The sequence below is a fragment of the Vipera berus genome, assembly GCF_964194415.1.
Source record: "Vipera berus genome assembly, chromosome: 1".
Taxonomy (NCBI): Eukaryota; Metazoa; Chordata; class Lepidosauria; order Squamata; family Viperidae; genus Vipera; species Vipera berus.
Genome location: NC_138202.1, coordinates 252060998 through 252082706, shown reverse-complemented (window position 1 = coordinate 252082706; position 21709 = coordinate 252060998). Strand labels below are relative to the sequence as shown.

Below are 21709 nucleotides of genomic sequence, written 5' to 3'. Positions count from 1 at the left end.
TGACAAGCAAAGTCAATGGGGAAGCCGGATTCACTTAACAACCATGTTGCTAACTCAACAACTGCAGTGGTTCACTTAATAACTGCAGCAAGACAGGTAATAAAATGGGGCAAAACTCACTTAGCAACTGTTTTGCTTAGCAGAATTTGGGGCTCAATTGTGGTCGTTAAGTCGAGGACTACCTGTATAGTTGTTATAATATGTTATAGCTATATATGTTAAAACAAGGTGGTCCCTGATTTTACCAAGCTAGCGCTGGCAATGCCATCCATCTCATATCTTCCATTCCACATCTCATATCTTCTAGGTAATGCTACTGTTCACAGTAACTAGAGTAACTAACCAGCAACAAAAACTTTGGGTTCAACTGGGGTCATAAGCCAAGGTCCAGCTGTATTAATCTATGTTAATGGCAAGCAGTGTTTGCAATTCTGTATTTCCAGAAAAAAAACTTTCTGAACCACCTGCATCTGACAAATATGTAGAGAGCTTTGAATCTGTTTCATATCTTCTCGGAAATCTTTTTCTCCTCTTTTAAATGTAAATGGTTCCCCAAATAGCATGAACAAGTAGGACAATCACCCATAAAAAGTTTCTGTTACTGGCAAATGAGGAAGGAGATTCTAGGAGGAGCCTAAATACTTCAAATGTTCTAAAAAAAATCGGGGAGGAACAAATTTTTAAAAAAGATGCCATAGGACATGCAGCCCTTGCACAAGTTGTGGGCTGGTGCTCATGCACACGAAGCTCTTGCATAAGCAGTGGGCCGGCACACACATGCGCGAAGGCCCACTGGACTGTCGCTCATGTAAATTGAGCTGCTCGCATGAGCCAGCCCTCACACAGCCTGATTCCAAATAGGCCACGGCCCGGGGGTTGGGGACCCCTGATCTATACTATGGCATTATAGACAAAAGGGTAGCTTAAACAATGGATGACTGGCTCCTCATTCTCCTTCAAACAAAAAGATTATTTCTTTAGATATTTCCACTGGACTTCATATACAACCTACTGTGATCAAAAGCATGTGCAGCAGCAGATACAAGGAAACAAAATATTTGCAAATTTGAAAGTTACCAAATGCTTAGTAGAAAGTGGTATACAACATGAAAAATAGTTCTACCAAAATACTGCTCCTGTTTTGAGTTACTGCTATCAAAAATAAACATCTTTTCTGGAAGATGTAGAAGAACAAAACTTTGAATAATGTTGTGTGTTTCTTTGGTCTGCAGAAGAGTTTGCTGCTAGAAATACAGTTGTATAATGTTATTTATTTATCAGATCTTTATCCTGCCCATATTAGGAAAAAAAATCTATACCACTCCATCGGCTTGCCAAATATGCTTTTTCATGAGGCAACTAGATTTTCTTGTTTTCCTCTGAAGACATTTTGCTTCTTATCCAAAAAGTTTCTTCAGCTCTGAAGCTTTGTTGCCTTGTGAAAAAGCACCTTTGGGACAACTATGACCTGGATAACTAAGAATCTCCATAGGGCATTGTTATTTTTTCCCAATGGTAATCAACAGAAGGGGATTTTTAATTTAAAAAGGAAGAAAACCAAGATGAAAAGGGGCAAGAAGTAAAAACCATACATCCTACTTGGGTCATGTGTGTACTATTAGGTCCAAAGCTACACTAGACCTCCATTACAGGTAGTCCTCCACTTATAACCACTTATTTAGTGATTTATAACTGGTTACAACAGTTTTGACCATTGCAGCATCTCTATGGTCACGATTCAAATTTGGGCACTTGGCAACTGGTATTTACAACATCGCAGTATGCTGGGGTCATGTGATCGCCATTGGTTACTTTTCCAGCAAAATTCTGACAAGCAAAGTCAATGGGGGAAAACCAGATTCACCTAGCAACTACTAGTAATTCACTTTACAACAGTTGCAAAAAGTTCATAAAATGGGGCACAAGTCAACAACTGTCTCACTTAGCCATGGGGAAATTTTGGACCTCGTGGTGGTTGTAAATTGAGGATTACCTGTACTTACTTTCCATTTTTCAGAATCCATGTGCTATTACTGCAGCTGGTAGTAGGAACTCGCTCTGCAATTGTACTTTTCACTGAAACATTTCATATTGCCATTTCCCCATTTTCTGTGTATTCATATTTAATTTTAAAAATATATCTTCTAAATGGTTTGATGGTGAGTTGCGTGACTATACTAGACCTTACCAGTTGTTTTAAATGCAATGCTTCTGTTCCCAAGTTGGCAATAACATCTGCTTTAGCTGATCCAGCAAGCAGTTACTGTCCAAGTAGTACAAATTGGGGTGGGGTTTTTTTGTTCTTTTTTGGGGGGAAGAGAATAAAACAGTCAAATCATCTATAGAAAAGCTGCACTTTTACTTTCAAAATTATTCTTGGTGTTTTTCCAGTGAACCACTGACCTTGACAACTGCCAGACAAAAATTTCAAACAATAGGTCATTAAAAGATGGCACTGAAAATCAGGTTTCTTTTTTTTAAACATTTTTCATAAATAAGTAAATAAATACTTGCAAGCTTCAAGTTATTAGCTCTGCTGTCTATTAGGTCAGAGAACTGTGAGCAGAAATTTCCTTCCTGATAAAGCAAACAAAGCTGTTCTGTAAGCCAAAAAAGAGATGAGAATCTTCCAGCAAAAGAACCAATGATTTCCTAATCAGAATCTGCATGGTAACTTTTAAGCTTTCTGTCCTTGGCTCAGCATATTGCAAGGACATTTCAGTATTTACTAACCAAAAAAGCATTGTGGAAATTGCATTGTTTCAAAATCCTGATCCCTCCAGTGACCGGGTGCTGGATGTAACAGGAAATTGGTGGCATTTTTACAAGGCTGAATTCCTTCCCTTTTATTAACATTGAGTTGTTGTTCATGATGGACTTTCCATTCTGCAATTTTACAATCTACTTTTTGATTGATTGATTGATTACATTTATATGCCGCCCTAAGGATTCAGGGCGGCTTTAAAAAAATTATTATTCAAGGCCACCTCCTGCATTGAAATACCATCTGCTTGCATTTTTAATATCCCCAAATCTGAATAAGGCAGAATCTTATCTCCTTATTTATCACTAATAACTCTTGTTTTCCCTTGTTTTCAATTTTGTCTTCAGAGGTTAAAAGCTTGACTCCAAAAACCTGCTTAATTTCCCCTTCCAGTGTTAACTGGACTTGGTTAAAGCTTTAATGACAAATGTTCATTTAGCATATATTTTCCATTTTCTTTTTTATTTGCTGGTAGGCCAGGCTAGTAGTGTTTTATTTGGAATGGCTGCCTATAAGTTGATAGCTGTGATTACGTTTCTGCTATCTATCCATTTTTTTAGCCTTCTTGTATTAAAAAAAGACTTCTAGTAAAACTAGAATATGTCATCAGGTTTGCAGGTAAATGGCTAGCTTTTTATGAAAAACGCTATTAAGCCTTACTGACCTGAATATGGCAATTGTAGATGTTTGTTTTGGACATCAGATCTTATGGACAACATGTATTTACTTATTTATTTAAAAGACTTATGTGGCCTTTTGTCTTAGGAAACACAATTAGGGTGGCTCACAACAGTTGTATAAAACAAAGCATTGTTTTTTTTTTAAAAAAGGCAATTAAACCTAGAGTATAATCAGTATAACAGTGCATGCAAGCAATACCGCTATCTTATAATCTTTAAACTCCAATACACTCTACCCCAGCACATACATACCCATCTCCCACCTTTATTATTTTTATAAATAACTCAAGATGATGAACATGCCTAATACTTCTATCTTCCCCACAACACAACCCTATGAGGTGGGTTGGGCTAAGAGAGACTGACCCAAAGTCACCCAGCCAACATTCACACCTAAGGAGGGACTAGAACTCATAAACTCCTAACTTCTAGCCTGGTGCCTTAACCACCAGACCAAACTCTGCCTTTGAAAAAATTGGGAAGGTGGAGGCCTGCCAGATCTCAAGAGAAAGGATGTTCTTTAGGGCTGGGGCTTCCATGGAAGAAAAGGCATACGACCTAGAAGATCCTGCTGATTTTTAAAGGGAAGAGACCTGGAGCATGCCAAGTCAATCTGGTGGAATGGGCAGGTACAGATACCTTCAGAGAGTGGCAATCCTGCAGACTTTTGTTTTTAATATGCAATCAAAAGCTTAATAATACTTTTTCTAAAAAAGAAAAATGTCCGAATTTTAACTTTCCTCCAAGACTAAACTGTGAACGAAAGACAGATAATAAGAATGAAGACCAGGGTGAAAATCTGGAACGCTTTCCTTGATTAATATCAGCTTTTAAAAATCTGTGTCCGCCAATTTCCTTGCACAACAGGACTTCTTCGTCCCTCTTTTTTCCCCTTCAGCCCTGCCCCAAACTCCCAGTGCAGCCACTGAGAACAGAGGGAGGTTGAAGGGGAGGAAGATCTGTTTTGCCAAATGGGGGAGCCCATTAGCAATTGTCTCCATCCTCTTAATTCTAAACTGAAACAATTTAGAAAGTATGGATTGCGATAAACAACCTTGCTTTTTTTTTGAGAAACATGTATCGCTCCCCCCACCCAAAGCCAAAAATTTACATTACAGTGTTTCCAGAATACCTATTTTGCCTGTTACCAGAAGTTCATGTTATAGCCACTTTCAACCACAACAGCAAAGCTCTTATCAGGCTCTGCTGCCTTTAAGCAACTCCTATAAATCTATATGATGCCTTATCTACATCTCCCCATGCTCAGGTCTTCAATCTTGCTGAGAAAATTGTTTCCTGATCTTAATTATCCTTTCTTTTCATAAATAACTCTCACAACCAACAAAACTTAAGAGAGTAAGTAATAGCAATAAATAAATATGCACATACTAAAAACCAAATTGAAACTCTTATATGCAACTTCCATTATCTTTTCCTCTCCTCCCCATATTCGAAAGTCATTAACTTAGAATGCTTAATGTTTAATGAAACTTTGTATTTAAAATGTAGCAAATACTAAATGTTCTGGCAAATTATGTTATTCTAATAGATCAAGAATACTTGCCCTCCATACTGAAACCAATTGGAATCTCAAACGATTTTATTTCGATGGGTTTTTTGTGTCTATCAATCAATTAATCATCTACACACAAGGCAAGACAGAAGTAAGGATATCAAAAGAGAAAACTCTGTATTTAATCATTCGAGAAGGCAATCCAAAAATGAAAGCCTCTTTTGATCCAGCAACACACTTGCCCTGTTCATGTGCTCATTATTATGTGAAATATATGAAAATGGTAGTAGATTAACATTTAGGCAATTTGGATGAATTGTGGTGGTGGGAGCTCCTCTTCTCCATCTATTTATTACTTTTTACATAGTTTCATATTATCAGTTGTACAACTCTAAATGTATTTCAGTAGCCTTTTTTTGACAGTTGCAGCGATGTCAAGGTGGAAAAATATACTTGTATGTGGAATGAGCAGTCTGCAAGTACATGACTAGCATGCTATATATCAGAGTATTTACCTCCATATGTTTATTTGTCTTACGCTTGCATGCATCAGAAATGTTTTAGTTTCATTGATACTGATTACAGAACTAAAATGGGGCATGCCCAAAATGTTAGCTTGATTTAACCTAATTGGTTCCCATGCTAGCAGTCAACTAGAAATATTTTTTAAAAGTACATTTTATATTTAATCACTGGTTTCCATTCATTCTCTGCCGTGTCACCCACCCTTTTTGTAATTTTATTTGGGTTTCAAAAATACTTTTCTATGCCACCTTTAATTGGAGGTGCTATTGGGCACATGAGTAAAGAGAGAATTTCTTTAAACTCTTAATTCGGAATGGTTTATTAAGACCTTCCCCCCCCCATGGCTCTTCATAATATGCTTCTATTATAAGTGAGAATCGCTGCCTGCTTTCACCAACCTCAGCTATATTTAACTTGGAAACTTATATTACTGTAACAAATCATTTTTCCAAGAACAAATCCTTCAATAACAAATCATGCTTCCCTGTGTTTTCAGGAATAGGGGCTGTATCACCAAAATCAAGCAAAAAAGGGCTGCGTCACCAAAATCAACCAAAATGGTTTTGCTTGCCCCTTTTCCTAAATTAAAATGCCTGAGTAAGTGGTATAAGAAAGTCCCAAAGGTGCTTTTTCATGAGGCAACTGGACTTTCTTTTTTCTTTTTGAAGACAACGCTGAAGAAGCTTCTTTTTTTTTATTTAAAAAGTTTTACAATACATTTTGACTTTAATCCCCCCCTCCCCCACCCCTATCCAACCCTCCCTATCCCTCTCCCCCATTCCCTCCTCCCCCCCCCCCGACTTCCCAGAGCTAAATACAGGGTATAAAATCAAAAAACAAACATAAACACCCCTATATTATCAACAATAAACTATAAATTCTATCTCTCTCTAGCTCATATAAATGAGTACAAACAACATTAATATTACAAATAAAGTAAAAAAGAAAAAGAGGAAAACAGAAAAAAAACTTTACTCAAAATAAATTTTCTTAATCCCAGTCCTTATTCATATTAATTTCAAAAAAAAGAAAAGAAAAAAAACTTTCACCTGCTATTTGCATTCTCCCACCTTTCTCTAATTTCCAAACAAATTCTCAGTTACGCGCCAAAAGCGCCTATCTCTGTTGATCTTAATGATCTCCGACCAGACTAAGCTATGATCAAAAATAGTTCTTGCATGTATCACGCCAAATATCTCGCAGTTCCAAATCATCCTTGAGTTCAAATAAAAGTTCAAATAAAAAGAGTATATAAAAAAAAAAGATTTAGGCAATCTCTAAGACAACTTATTGTTAATTAGGAGCTTACATACCCATTCTTAGTTCAACACATACTTTAAGTCCATCACCCTAATATACTTTTCTAACAAGCAAATAACATCAATCTTAAATTGTGTAAAATATTAAAAAAAACAACTTTCTTTTTCCTCTATCTCCATTGACATTCTAATCTAAAAATTTAATCAGCAATCTTAACGCCCCAAAACTTTTGGAGCACATCTGTCATGACCCCCAAAACTTCTTTAGACCGCTCCCCTCCCACATCTTCACTATAAGCACACTTTGGAGATTCCGTAACTTTCTGCTGATCTTGCTCTTGCTCTCGTCTCGCTCTTCTTAGGGCGGCACGCGTCATCTTCTGGCGTCCTGCAGCAACCGATGAAACTGTGACTTGATCCCCTCCAACACCATTGTCCTCTGTCTGTCTATCTGCAACATCTTGAAGCTTTCCCACACCGTATCCTTTTGCAGCTTCCAAAAATGATAGGGGGGTTGCTTTTAACACATTACTATAAAAATCACGTGCCTGAGCCACAGTAACCAAACGATATCTTTTACCTTCGTGCGTCGCCACCAATCCAACTGGAATCTCCCATCTAAACTTAATATCACGTTTCTTAAGTTCCTGTACTAGAAATGCAAAATCTTTCCTTCTCCTTAGGATCTTCGGAGGGATCTCTTTTAAAACCAAAACTTCTTGCTCAGCCACTACCAAGTTAGTATCATAAGCAGCTTGAATGACTTCATCTCTAATTACTCTCTTTGTGAAATAGACCACCACATCTCTGGGTAACTTCCTCTGTCTTGCAATCCATGAATTTACACGAAAAACTTTGTCCATATTTCCCTCAATTTCAGATGCTGACTGGCCCAGTACCCCTTCCAGAGCCTCAGAAATCAGCTGCTTTAAATCTTCTTTACCATTCTCCTTTAAACCCCTAATTCTAATAGCATACTGCATCTGATGATACTGAACAAGGCTCAATTCTTCGTCCATTTTATCCCTTATATTTTCATTTTCTAATACCTTTGCTTCTAATATAGAGTTCTTTTGACTGAGATCCTCCACTTTTACATCCAGCTGTTGCACACATTCAGCTACGGATTCAACCATAGACAAGATGTCCACCCTCATTGCTCTCAGCTTCTCTTCCATCTTCTTCTCCAATTTCTCCATTTTCTCCTCCATTTTCTCCTCCAGCTTTTTCAACTTTTCATCCATCATATCAGACATCAATTGTGCATGCTTTCCAAGAGCGTCTTGTAAATCCTTAAGCGTCAATACCGGGGGAGATGCAGGAGGAAGCAAAGCTTGCAATGAGGTCTCTTGCACCAGGGAAGACCCCGCATTCCGAAGAGCTTTAGAAGTTTTAGCCGCCATCTTCCCCCACTTTCACTTATTACGCACTTTCACTTTAAAGCTATAAAATCCATTGAGCTAGAGAGTAAAAATAAAGAGTCCACTTCACCTTGACCTCCTGTACCGCTCTGCCTGCATCTTGATAATCAAAAGTATTTCCTTTTGGCAGGGGTGGTTGCTAACGCCTGGCTCTGCTCCAAAAATCCCAGAGCAGAGGCGCTGCGCAGCTCGGAGCAACCCAGGCTTCAGGGGGGCTCATCCTTCAACCGCCCAAGCTCTCAGCTCAGGCGGCCCCGGAGAGCTCAACCCCTACCTGGGGCCTCATCCCCTCCTCTTCTCCCGAGGAGGGGGCTTCAAATCCATCTAAACAGCTGATCGGCGCTGTTTACGATGGAAAAACACAGCTGCGGAGCGGGCAGCCCGAAAACGGCTGTCTTCGGCGTCGCGTCACCACTGGAAGTCAACGCTGAAGAAGCTTCTTGGATTAGAAGCGAAAAGTCTTTGAAATGAAAAAAGGAAGTCCAGTTGCCTCGTGAACAAGCACCTTTGGGACAACCATGACCTGAATGACTGAGAATCTCAATAGACATTTGGCATAAGAAAGGCAAATTGACATTTTGGAAATAGTATTCAGCTACAGTGTGTTGTTGGGATCAAAAACTGAGATTTACAGTATATTTGCAATAGTGGCAAATATTTACTGTATATTTTGTAAGAAAAGGTATTTAAGCCATTCTTCCGCAATTTCAAAAATACTCTTCAAATGCCCACAAATGCTTATGTTTTAGTTTTAAGCCCTAAGCCCATTGATAAAGATTTCTGAAATGTTTTCAAGTGTTTAACCTTTTATAAACCTCAGTGGAAAGATATCAACATTACACAAAACAGAAACGGTCAAATCTAGCTAATTTCTTACTTTCCATACATGTCTCATAACAAAACCAAGTCTCTACCCCAGACTGTTGAAAAAAAAATACCCAAATATTTGAAGAATGTATAACCTCATTTTGATAACTTGATTGAACTAGCTTTTTTAAAGACATTTTGGAAAAGAGATTTAAGAAAAACTAATGAGGACCATAAATGGAAAGTTTATTAGGAAAATCGGTATTTCAATTATTGCAATGATTTATTTTTAAAAAATACCTTGATTTAAAGTTAAGTCACATAAGCCTATTAAAATCTGTACTTCTTTTAAAAACCCATGATCTATTTATGAATGGCAACTTGTTAAGAGACTTTTTCTTAACAACAACAACAAAAGAATTAACAAGAAGCGATGTCTGTACTTTAAAAACATGACCTAACTATACTGGAAAGCACCCACTGATTTATTACACCTAGGAGAGATCACTGCAAACTTTGTCTAGATTCCAGGAATGGCATATTGGCATTAGATTTTATGATATAAACCTGTATTTCTTCAGAAACCTCTGGTGCTTCCTTTTAATAATGAAAGCTCTGCAAGTTTATGTTTTTATCAAATTATGAATGTTTATGACCACTATCAAAACCACAAAGACATTTGTTGTTACAGCAACCAATTATTTCCTGTAATGTCTATTCAGTTCAGGAAAATTGTGTACAAAAACTGAAGCTTGATTTAATTGGCAATTTTAAAACAGTCTTCATTTACAGTTGTTTATAAAATGTATTTATTCCATGAGACCTGACTAATCCCATTCTACCATGTAATTCAGCTCTATTTAATTAGCTTTTCATCACATGGTGGGACTAACACAAATATTTCTACTTATAGCAAAAGAGGAAATGTAAAGAACATTCCAATAATTCAGACCACTTTATGTATCTTATTGCATTAATCCTTGTAATTCTCTTGAAAGGCTTCCAACTGTCTTCATTGCACTATATTGCAAATCAGACAGAAACAGGAAGTCTGCAGGGAAACAGCAGCTTCCCAAATATTTAACAAGATTATGACAGAGGTATTTAGTGTGCACAAGAGATCAACTTTAATTTATGAAACTTAAAATAATTCACAAACATTTCAGCAGCATGTATACTATATACTATAAGGATGTCACTCAAATTCTGAGAGATAGGGAAAACATACATTTTGCATATAATTTGCTTATTTACTTATGCAAAACTGGAATATATTTTATTCACATTTAAGGTACATAAAAAGGAGATTGATTTTTTGCATCTGATTTTTACAATCTCTTCTGACATACGCATGTGTGCTGATGTGCATTCACACACACAAATTTTTGAACACGTCTTAAAACACAATTATGCTGCTGGATGATCAATTATTTTTAACTTTTAAATTTCTGCAGAAAAACGGGCATTGTTTTTCCCCATGTTGTTTATGAAAAATGTTTCTTATAAACACCAGGATTACACAGAAAACATCTCTATGGCAGCAACTTAAGAGACCTTTGTTTAATTATTAGACATTTAAGCAATTACAGCATACATCTTAAGAACCTGGGAAATGTAGAAAATAGCATTAGTGCTACAGCTAATGATGGGGAAAGTAACTGGGTAACAAGAAGTTGTAAGACCAGATTCCTAGCTTTATTGCCCAACGCTTCTCACACACATATACAAACACACACACAAAATCCTCTTTATGATGCTGCTAATAAACTATCTAAAACAAAGCAAAATTACTTCCATTCTTATCTCATTTTGTATAGAAATCTTTGAAAAAATAATTACAACTCGCTTATTAGTCTGAAATTATTCATTAAAAATTTGTTTGGAGATTATTTCCAACCAAAATGTGCTATTTTTCCCCTCTGCGGTTCTATTCCAGTCTTGAAACTATCTTAATCTCCTGCCCTAAGATGTTGACCTTGTAGGAATAGAGGTCAGGGGTTAGAAGAGACAGGCGGCAGAATATCTGGACTATCAATTCATGCCTGAAAGATTTCTCTTCTACAATAGAAGCTGCAAAACAGTAAATTCGAAAATTTGACAAAACAAGTCTTAAGACAGAACAAACCCATTATATTTACAGAAATGCGCCAAACTGTTCATAGTTTAAATGTGTTTAAAGTGACTTGCATAATTTGTTCACTAAAAATTATCACCACACAACTCCTTTGGAAAGGAAGTGAAGTTGGGAAAAATTTGAAACATTAGTTTATATTATTTAAGTTACTTTGTAAGCTACCCAGTAATTTTTAAAATGATATATTAGTTTCCATTCTCATTAGTTTCTCTGAGTGGATACTAGCATTAGAAGGATATGGTAGTCACATGTAAATGCATCTTTAAAACTATTTCCAGAGTACAATATATTAGTTTTCTTTCTCCCATTAATGTTAATTAAAGTATTCAACTGTAAATTGGATGACTTCTATGCTGTAAATTTCCAAACATTGGGTTTGTTGTTTTTTTTAAAAATGCAATGATTCAACAATATTCATTGCAGGCCGATCTAACTTGCCAAGAATAGAAAAACTTTTAACCACTTTTAATAATATTTACCATCTTTCCTAAGGGTTGTGGGCATAAAAACAAGCATCTTTTCAAAATACAAGGTTAGCACAGTTAACACAATCCCAAAATGAATCAGAAAAAAAATGATAGTCAGACCTCCAGAATTTTTTTAAAGGCGGACCATCTCCAGAATTAACTTCGTGACTTTAAAGTTATGAAATAATGTATTTGCTCTTATTTTGTCTTCCATGAAACTGAAGGGAGTGTGATGTGATTGTAACATCTTGAAGTAAGTCAGCAGCTTGATAAATAGGGAACTGCCATCTAGGCCACCCACTGAGCTTTATTACTGAATTGGGGGTGGGGTGTGGCAATATCCAGGCAGTCCTTAATGATCCTTAAGTTGCAGACATGAGGAATGATTGATTATGCAGGAATTGTTGATCTGCTTCCCAAAATTATGATTATTTGTTTTATTCTACTACTCTTTTTTTCCAAAGGAGGAAATACAGCTGAAGGCACAACTTGCAGTCTTCTAAAGACTCCTTATACCCAATGAAAAATTCTCTTCTTGTTCTGTACGTGCAAGTAGAAAAATAAAAATTCTATATATAGAATTATCAATATTAATATATATTTTGCAGCTGCTAAAGAGAGATGGAGGGTGGCCTATCTGATGCCCATGCTAATAAAATGCATTTCTCTAAACTCTTTTAGGTTAATACCAAGGGGAAAAGATAAGTTCCTTTGGAATGAAATCAAGCATTCAATGCACAAAGCAATATAACCCTCTTATATCAATTAACCAACAATTCATCACTCTAGAAGGCAAAGAAGCTTGGGCATTAATTGACAACAAGGAAATGAAAGCATATGTTATAATTTTCCAAACTCTCTGAACTGAAGGAAATTAACTGGCTTTAAAATGACCAAAGCTAAAACCAGATCTAGTCAATTCTAAGTGGTTCCCTTTTAAAAATAACACAATTTAAATAACTTTTTCATAAGTATAATATTTGAAAAAGGGTGCATTCACTGAGAACCAAAACAAATTTAAAAGTACAAATTAATGGAGACCAAAGATAAGGCATTATTTAAACCACTGATTAAATTATTTTTAAAGGAAGATGGTCATAATCAGTATTGTATTGTCAGAAGACTGTATGGGGGAGGGAGGGGCGTGTTGTTTAGGAAATCTGCCCAATTTTATTTGTTCTTGAATGTACTTATTTCATATTGTCCTTTTCTCAGAGACAATATTTCTGGAATTGTAAATCAATATGGTATTGCTGATTTCCTTTCTTTCCTTTTTCACCCTTTTGCATCTTCCATCTCTCTCTCTCTCCCTCTCTCATTACTATCCATCATCATCATTATCTATCATAATTATTCTATCTATCTATCTATCTATCTATCTATCTATCTATCTATCTATCTATCTATCTGTCTATCATCTAATTTTTAAACTGCCCATCTCCCTCAAAGAGGAATTGTTGGTGATGATCTTATCACTGTCAATTTTATTACATTTGCATAATTAAATTAAGTGTAATGTAAATGTAAAGTGTAATAACTAGACATACCAAGGTACATGTTTTTGTATTAATGCAATCTATAAATATTACATAAACCCAGGGCTTTTTTTCTCATAGAACGCCCAGAACGGAGTTCCAGCACCTTTTTGGGATGGAACCTTGTAGGGTAGGCAAAGTGGGTTGTATGACATGTGTGAGTTCCGGCACCTTTTTCTTTTGCAAAAAAAGCACTGCATAAACCATAAATCATCCATTATTTGACTGGCTATTCTAAGTGTTAAAATCACCTTTTAGAACTACTAAAGTTAAAATTAAGTGCCTCTTTTGCCAGGAATACAATCAATAAGTACATGCACTATTATATATAATTAGTATGTATATAATGATGCATAATAACTGCTTAACAGATGGCTCATTCAACACTATGCAGATACCAGAACCTCAATCTATAAAAAGTCAAAGTTATAAACTAGAGATTTTTATTCTGGCATGTATGGAGATGAAAGATTTTTTTAAAAAAGCGGTGGGAGGGGAGGAAGAAACAGATCATCAAAGCATAATTCCAGAAACCATGGATATATATAAATAAAACTTTAGAGACCATGTGTCTGAAACCGTCATCCACACCCAGTTTTATTCATGATTTTCCACTCTAAAAACTCTCTCCCCACCTCATTCTTACACACAAAACACAATTTTATAAATTATACAATTCTTTGGTTTAAATGAGTTTAAAGTCCTTGATTTAAGCTGCAATTTAAGACAACTATTTTAAATTCAAGCCTATATTCTGAAGAGGTTTTGTTCTGTGTCTTATATTATAATGGCTTTACAGGTTAAGCTCTACATGCCCTCAGTTTGCCTGGGTTTTTGTGCCTCACATTGACAAGAATGTATACAGTCAGAATTTCAATGGATGGAATATTCCCAATCACTTTACCCAGGAAAAGTTTTTTCTCATGTCAAATTAGTTTCCTGGTGATCGTAAGAAAACATCTCTGTTGTGACTGTAGCAATAATATGGAACTAGACAACCTATACCCTGTTGGGTCATCATTTCAGAGATATTTCTTTACCTAAACAGAGGAATAGAATGACCAATGGCAGGCAAAAAAGAAGGGGAAGCAGGAGCAACTTCTGATTTCCTACCGGCTTCCCCATTGTGTTTCCTTATAGAAATCTGGCAGGGAGCACTGGAAATCTCCCTTCTCTTTCCAGCAGGGATGTAAGTGGCTGCTGCTGGATGGAGGGAGGAAGTGAGGATTGTGAGACTGGCTGGGAAACTGTCATGGAATGTTAAAAATGAAGATCATGTGACAGCAGCAACCCACCTAAGCAGCCACAACGTAGCACCTAAGCAGCCACAATGTCCCCAAATTTAATTCCCTTGGCAGTCAAGGGTCCCACATTTTGGACACATTCTATAAATTAACCCACAATGTACTTAGGTTCAAAAATTGTTGCTATATGATGCACCATTTTGCTGAGTTAAATGTCATGGCATGAACATTTTAGTAATATATAGGTGCCATTGATGAATTCATATACACTAAGCATCTCTATTAATAATACTTTCCTAAAATTTCACATACACCATCCAGGCAGAAATCTGATATTCACAATTCCTTCTCATAAAGCTAAGGTGCTATTTCATTGGCCATTAATTCTGTTTTTTGGTACACATTTTCAGTGGTGCCAGGAAGCACGGCATACAGTATGCAAATTATGTTGGATCATCAGGATGGAAAGATAGATGCACACACACAAAATGAAAAGCAAATATGATCAGTAGCAAATGTATTTATTTTGCTTGTTAAATTTATATCCCACCTCTTCAGAGTAGGACAGATTGGAAAGATTCACTGGTTGACAGTTACCCAATAAGGTTTCATGGCTGATGGTTGACCTAAAAGTGGGTCTATTCTATCCTAATCCAACCATTCAACCTCTGAATTAATTGGCTTTGAGAAAAATGAAAGAAACGTTTGCATTTTTGAATATGCATTAGAGGTGTTTGCTGGATTGGCCCAAGTTCAGCTTACTGGGTAAAGCATAGTAATTCAAAACAGATTTTCTTTTATTCAGTGGAGACAAGACATGTCTGATCACACACTGACTTAGGAGGCCCCTGAATTCTGAATACTGTAGCTGTATAATTTTTGGTTAAACACAGCATTGTGCTCTGCAGCTCAAGAACAAATGTGCAAAAGTGTAATGATTGGAACTAAGTACTTAAGTGTCCCTCTTTGAGAGAGATGGGCAGTTCATAAAAGTGAAAAATAAATAAAAAAATGAAAAGGGTTTAAAAATTTAACTTCAGCCATGTTTTTTTGCTTGATAAAAAGCTTGGAAGTTATTCTTTCCTTAAACTAAAATGGTTTTTTTTCTCTCTTAGAATATAGGAACAGTTACTTATTGCATGAGACCATATTGTTACCGTGTTGTAAAGGAAACTGGTGAAGAAAATCGTAAAAGTGTTTAGCAAATATCTGCATGATATCTCAAGCAAATAAGTCTAGTATCAATGCTTTTTATTTTAAAAGAATGTTTCAATTTATAATACCACTGCGTTTCTACATTTGCAGTTCAACCTGTCTTCATCTAATTTTAGCCTTCTCTATAAGCCTTGTTCATTCATGCAAGCCCAGGGAAGCAGAAATCTTCTTTACTTTCACTAACAAGATGTGTTATTACCCTGCTGCATAACATTAAAAGACTCTGTAAGTATGGAGACTCTAGAGTTCTAGAAAATAAGGATATCAAATCTTGAGAAAAGTCTCCAAAGCCAGAAGAAGCCCCATGCAGCAGACATGACTTCTCATATTGAGAGTCCTGAGAACAGGGATGGGGATAATATTCTGATCTCTTCTTTTCTGAGTGTACAATCTATTTTCTGCAAACATCTAAAGAAGCTGTGAGTTACATATTATACATACACATAGCCGCCATGGGAAAACTGACTTTGAAGGGCAGCATCCAAATTTTGTAAACACATACTCAAATACCATTTGCACTGTTGTAAGGACTTAATTCTGACACCAGGCAAATCATAATCATGGAGAGTGTGCTTTTAAACATCCGAAAAACTCAGTTTGCTCACCCCTAAAGCAAGTACAACTTGCATCACTGGGATGAATCAAAAACTCAGAAGTATGCAAGTTCCAGAGACTTCCCAGTCTTCATCTCTGAAATCAAGCAAATCACATATCTAGATTGACAATACTACTGATTGGGTCTGACACACGTGATACACGTTTATTCACAAATAATTAAGTAATGCAAATAAAAACTTTCAGAAAAGGTGCATATATAGAAAAAGTTAGTAACTCCATTACCTATCTCCCTTTGGCTTTCTTTTCTGTACTGTTTTTCCTTTGGGTCGTCTCTCACTTCCTAAACAGGGATTCCCACCTGGACCTGTTACCCGTATAGATTCAAGGCCTTTGGAAGATTTCTTAAAAGTAAATTCCACTGGTTCTCCTTCTTTTAGGCTTCTAAATCCTTCCATGTAAAGCTTGCTCTGTGAATAGGAAAAATATTCTTAGTTACCATAGACTTAGAAAAACAAAATACTAACGTCCGTCAAAACCAAAACAGGATTATATTAGCAAACCTGTTATACTTTTCCCCTGCCGTGTACAATTAATGTCAGATTTCCTAAATAAAGCCCTGTTATACAATGGTCACTTAAATCTTGCATAGGCTGGCATTCCAAATCTCTGCAGCTATGGAACATCACGTTTCTTTCTCCTCAAATGAAAGAGTCAAATTGAGAAGAAAACCCCCAAAGCCTCAGATTAGGGCAGTCTTCCACAATCTAAAGAGCCGGGATTATAACTTCCAAAACTCATGCCTGTGTCCACTGAAAAACTCTGGGAGGAATAGTCTCAGTGCATCTGGATGATACAGATATTGAAAAACTGATTCTGAAAAACTAAAGTAAAAGCATCATTACTTATTTTTCCTGTTATTTTCCTTCCCCCCCCCAGGAAAAAAGCATGAGGATGATTTCATGCAATCATTCTATCATCCCTCTGTCCAACCTTTTGAACAACTGTGAAAAGGTTAGGGAGAGAGATACTAACTGCCACTATTTGGTCTCCCCGATTTTTACTCAGCCCTCTAACTGTAGTATCACACCACCTGTCATTGTTCTGTGTCAAGAAATGCCTTTTTGTAAATATATTTAGGCACTTTTTAAAAATTTTGTCACTTCATCTAAATGGGATATGCGAGCACATTTATTCAAGAGGATTCCAAAATGAAAGAGATCTAGAACAGGGATCCCCAGCCCCTGGCCCATGGCATGCCAGAAACCAGGCCACGCAAACAAGCGAAGCCTCATCCATGGGATGCAAGTCAGCATGCAAAATCTGCCCCCTCCGGTCTGCAGAAAAACTCTCTCCGCAGAACCAGTCCCTGGTGCCCAAAAGGTTGGGGGCTGCTGATCTACGTAGAAGACTCTTCTCTCTGTTCTGCAATGAATTTTATTTCCTTCTTTGCCTCCACAGTTGGTGGCACCCCTCCAGCTGACAGATCTAAGAAGTTAAACAGGTTGAGCTATGGTGTGGACTTTTATGGCAAAACACCTGGGCATTCCAGGAATCTGGGCCAGTCTGGGAATGTTGAGAGGGGAAAAAAACAACCCACGCAAAAAGGTAACTTATATCTCCAGTACTGCCAAAAACCTTGCATAGACTGAATATCTATGTTTGAAGGAAGGCAAAGGAACAGTGATAATTAAAAAAAATGAAGGCAGAATATTACTGAAAATAAAATCATTTTATGTAACGCTTCCTGTTTCTGGATTTTTTTTTTCCCCATTGCAGTTATACAGGTTGTCCTCCACAACTGAGCCCAAAATTTAAGTTGTTAAATAAAACATTTGTTAAGTGAGCTTTGCCCCATTTTATGACCTTTTGTGCCACAGTTGTTAAGTGCATCACTGCAGTTGTGAAGTTGGTAACACGGTTGTTAAGTGAATCTGGCTTCCCCTTTGACCTTGCTTGTCAGAAGGTCACAAAAGCTGTGACCTTCACACGATCCCAGGACACCACAACCATCATAAATATCAACCTGTTGCCAAACATGAATTTTGATCATGTGATTCTGAGGGATGTTGAAACCGTCATAACTGTGAAAAAATAGTCGTAAGTCACTTTTTTCAGTGCAACTTTGAGCAGTCACTAAATGTTGTTAAGTTGAGGGCTATCTGTAAACAGCTTCCACAGTAGATATCTTTACTAGTATTAGGACATACAAAGAGCATCAGCTATAAAATTCTAGGATTTACTTTCAGTCTGAATTCAGATATTTAAGAAAACTCATTCTTTATGTCTGAATAAAACCTATAATATAGTTCTTTAGCTCCTTAGATTTGAAAAACCATACCCTTCCCCCTTTGTGATCTTTGAACCAAATATCAGATAAAGAATCAGACACCCTCACAAACTGCCTTCCCTTATTATGAGGTGAACAATAGTCTTAGAAATAGAATAAAGTCTCTTTGACAAACTAACACGTGGAAAAAAATGAAGCAAAAATATTGAAATAGGCAGTATATCTCTTTGGGAAGGTAAACCATTGAAATCAGGAAAGAAAAAGTTATAACTAGGTGAACTGGAAAGAATTAATATAGCCTGATTGCAGCAAGCAAAAAACATAAGATTTATTTTCTGATATTACCCCAGTGATGAAATCTAGCAGGTTACAGGGTAAAGAATGGGACAATACAGTATGGAGAGATTGATGAGGAAACTCACTCTTCACTTGCTTCCTTCAAAAAAAGTTCAAAGGATATTTAAATTTCTTACTTATTTCTCTGAATTAAAAATTTTGACAGAAATTCAGGGTCAGCTGAATTTATTCTCTGGACATGCTATCATAGTCAGAAGACACTTTTTCTTCTGCTTCCTTAAGATTACCTGCAAAAGGACTAAACTTACTCTACATCTCCGTGGAAGAAAAAAATGACTTGAGAGATCACACAATCATACACATAGTACATCATTATACGCAAGGATTATCAAGCAAAAAAGCACTATTTGTATAAAAACACAGTGATGACTGAGTGCTTCTTAAACAGACAAGATGTATGACTGTAGTTCCAAGAGGGATTTTATATGTAGAAAGACAAAGGTAGGTAGATATTGCTATATTGTGCGCATATGTATTAAAAAATCAAAATTACTAAAAAAAACATTAAAAATTAAAATTACTTTTCAACTTCAGAAAGGAAATAAACTGATTTTCTGTCTCACTACAGACAATAAAACTGCTAAAAATGTAGGGGCAAGTTTAACTATAATGTGACAATGGCTACCTTTACATGCAATGGTAAAATAAATTAATTGTTTACTATTGCATCAATAAATTACTAATTTAACAGGTCTTTGAACTTCATCTGATTCAAGACAGCAGTGGCATCAACAAAAAATATTTTAAATTATTTTGAAGTCTAAGTCATGGTTTAAAGGCTATAATCCTATGCACATTTGCTTGGAGGCAAGGCCCTCTCATCTTAGTTGCACTTCCTTCTGAATAAACAATGACTACTATTTCACTGTAAATGCACAAATGTCCCCCAAGTAATTTGTTTTCTTAAAATTAAATGTTTTCAAGTTCATAATCTGGTGGCAATGCCCGGTTTCTTTCATTATCCCAACATTTGCCAGCCAGTCATGATTGTGTCCCAAAGGTGCTTTTTCCAAAAGACAATAGGATTTTCTTGGTTTTTTTTTCCTTTGAAAATGTTTTGCATCTCACCCAAGAAGCTTGAGTTTTGACTCTCTCCAAATCTCCTTCTTTCCTGCAAATGCCATCTAGCATTTTCTATCAAAAGGATCTTTTCCGCCAATTCTGGCAAAGTCACTTGAATGTTTGCTTAAGAGAACTTCTTCTGTCAGGGAGTTCTTCAGCCTATTCTCCTCTTGGTATTTGTGTTTCACTCCTATTAGCTGGTGCCAACGGAGGAGAGAAAAGGCTCCAATAATGAGGCTTAATTCGGACTTTCTTTTGTGGGCTTCCAGTCAAAACTTAAGCACCTGCTGCTCTAGCATGGAAAGGAAAGTGGGGATTTTTCTTTGAAATGTCTTTGTACCCTATATGTCTCTCAGTTTCTTATTCCACTGATCTGAATCTAAATCATATTTTTATTAAGTAAGCTTGCTTGGCAATTTCGCAATATCTTTAATGTACATTTTGAACATAAAGCTCTTCAAAAGATGTATTGTCTTATGCTGTTCCATGATTTAAATTTGGGGAGAGCTTCTCTGTCTCCACAAGAAATCAAGCACATTCAGGATTCATAGCATCAGGAGCTACGGCCTTGTTAACAGTCACACTCTGCCAGGTTCCTGTTTACTAACTCCATATTTGGATAGATACAGATTATCATGGGCTGCCCACCCACCCCCGCCAAGGATTTAGTGTTTTCCAACAAGCACGCAAATACTGTAGTTGCCAGCCAGGGGAGTGAACTTATGATTCCACAAAGCTTAGCTGTGGAAATGTTTCTCCAGCCAACATATAAGAACTCTCATAATACAAATGTAATGAACCACCAAATCATTTGCATCACAAGGCATAGATTACATTTCTGAATCAAGCTCCTAAGAGTACAGCTTAATTTACCACACACAACTTAAGGAAGCATTCTGGGTCAGTCGTGTTTGAAAGCAACATGTCAGTCATTTTAATCGTACTACAGCCAAGACTTCAGCTCTAAACTGTTAGACGAAAAGAATTGTAAATGTTGTGTGGGGTAGTCCCTGAGGCTGGGATGGGAAGAACTGCCTCCATTGCAAACTCTCCTTTGGTTTCTTCTGTAGTCCAAATCTTTTCATGACCTTAACAAGAGAAAGCACTTGTGCATATGGCCACCTCTGTGAGGTCCCATACAGCAGCTGCCATTCGGCTGTAAAATCCTCTTGACAAGATTCTTGTCAATTAAAGCCCCCTTAGCCCAGATTTGCATAAAGCCAAAAAATTGTTGACAGGGTTACCAAATGATAGTGTTGAATGAAATTCTCCTTACAATTCTCCTTGGGATTGTTTTTTTCTTAAAGTGTATGGTGATTGCTAACTGGGATATGCTTCATAGTTAGTATTGCTTTAAAGAGAGACTGAAGTTATCATAATAAATACTGAAGTATAATACACTGAAACAAATAAGTTTCATTTGCACTGCATTCTTTTAGGATGTCTATTATTACTGTTTATCTTACATTTCATTAATATTAAAGAAATGTATAAAGCTTGCAATTCAACGCTTAGGAACAGTATTGGCAAATAATAATAGTAGAACAAAAAGAGTGCTACAAAGATTGGAGGGGAATGGAGGACCAGTTTGTCAAAGCAAAGTTATTGATTGGCAAGTTGATTTTTGAATAAATTAAAAAAAGGATAACAAATTTGTTTATGGCTTGGATGGACTATGAAAAGTCATTCGATTCTGTTCCACATTGGGAAATGATTCAGAATTTTGGAATCAGCAGAAACACTTGGCAATTTATGAATATTTCAATGACATTTTGGCAGAGAAAGCTGATGTCTAACTGAGAAGAGTTAAAAGAAACCAAAATTAAACATGGAATTTTTCAATGTGAATCATCATCACCTTTATTCTTTATACCAGAGGTC

The 21709-nt window shown here is 36.5% G+C and overlaps 1 protein-coding gene across 1 annotated transcript in view; it reads right to left on the bottom strand.

Moving 5' to 3' along the window:
* The window catches only part of LIN28B (lin-28 homolog B), a gene marked incomplete at both ends in the record, with an annotated part of 76498 nt that overhangs the window by 7187 nt on the left and 47602 nt on the right, over nt 1–21709 (bottom strand). Inside the window, one exon of the mRNA XM_081314364.1 lies at nt 16405–16589. Coding sequence (XP_081170490.1) covers nt 16405–16589 — 185 coding nt within the window. The remainder of the gene's footprint in view (nt 1–16404; nt 16590–21709) is intronic.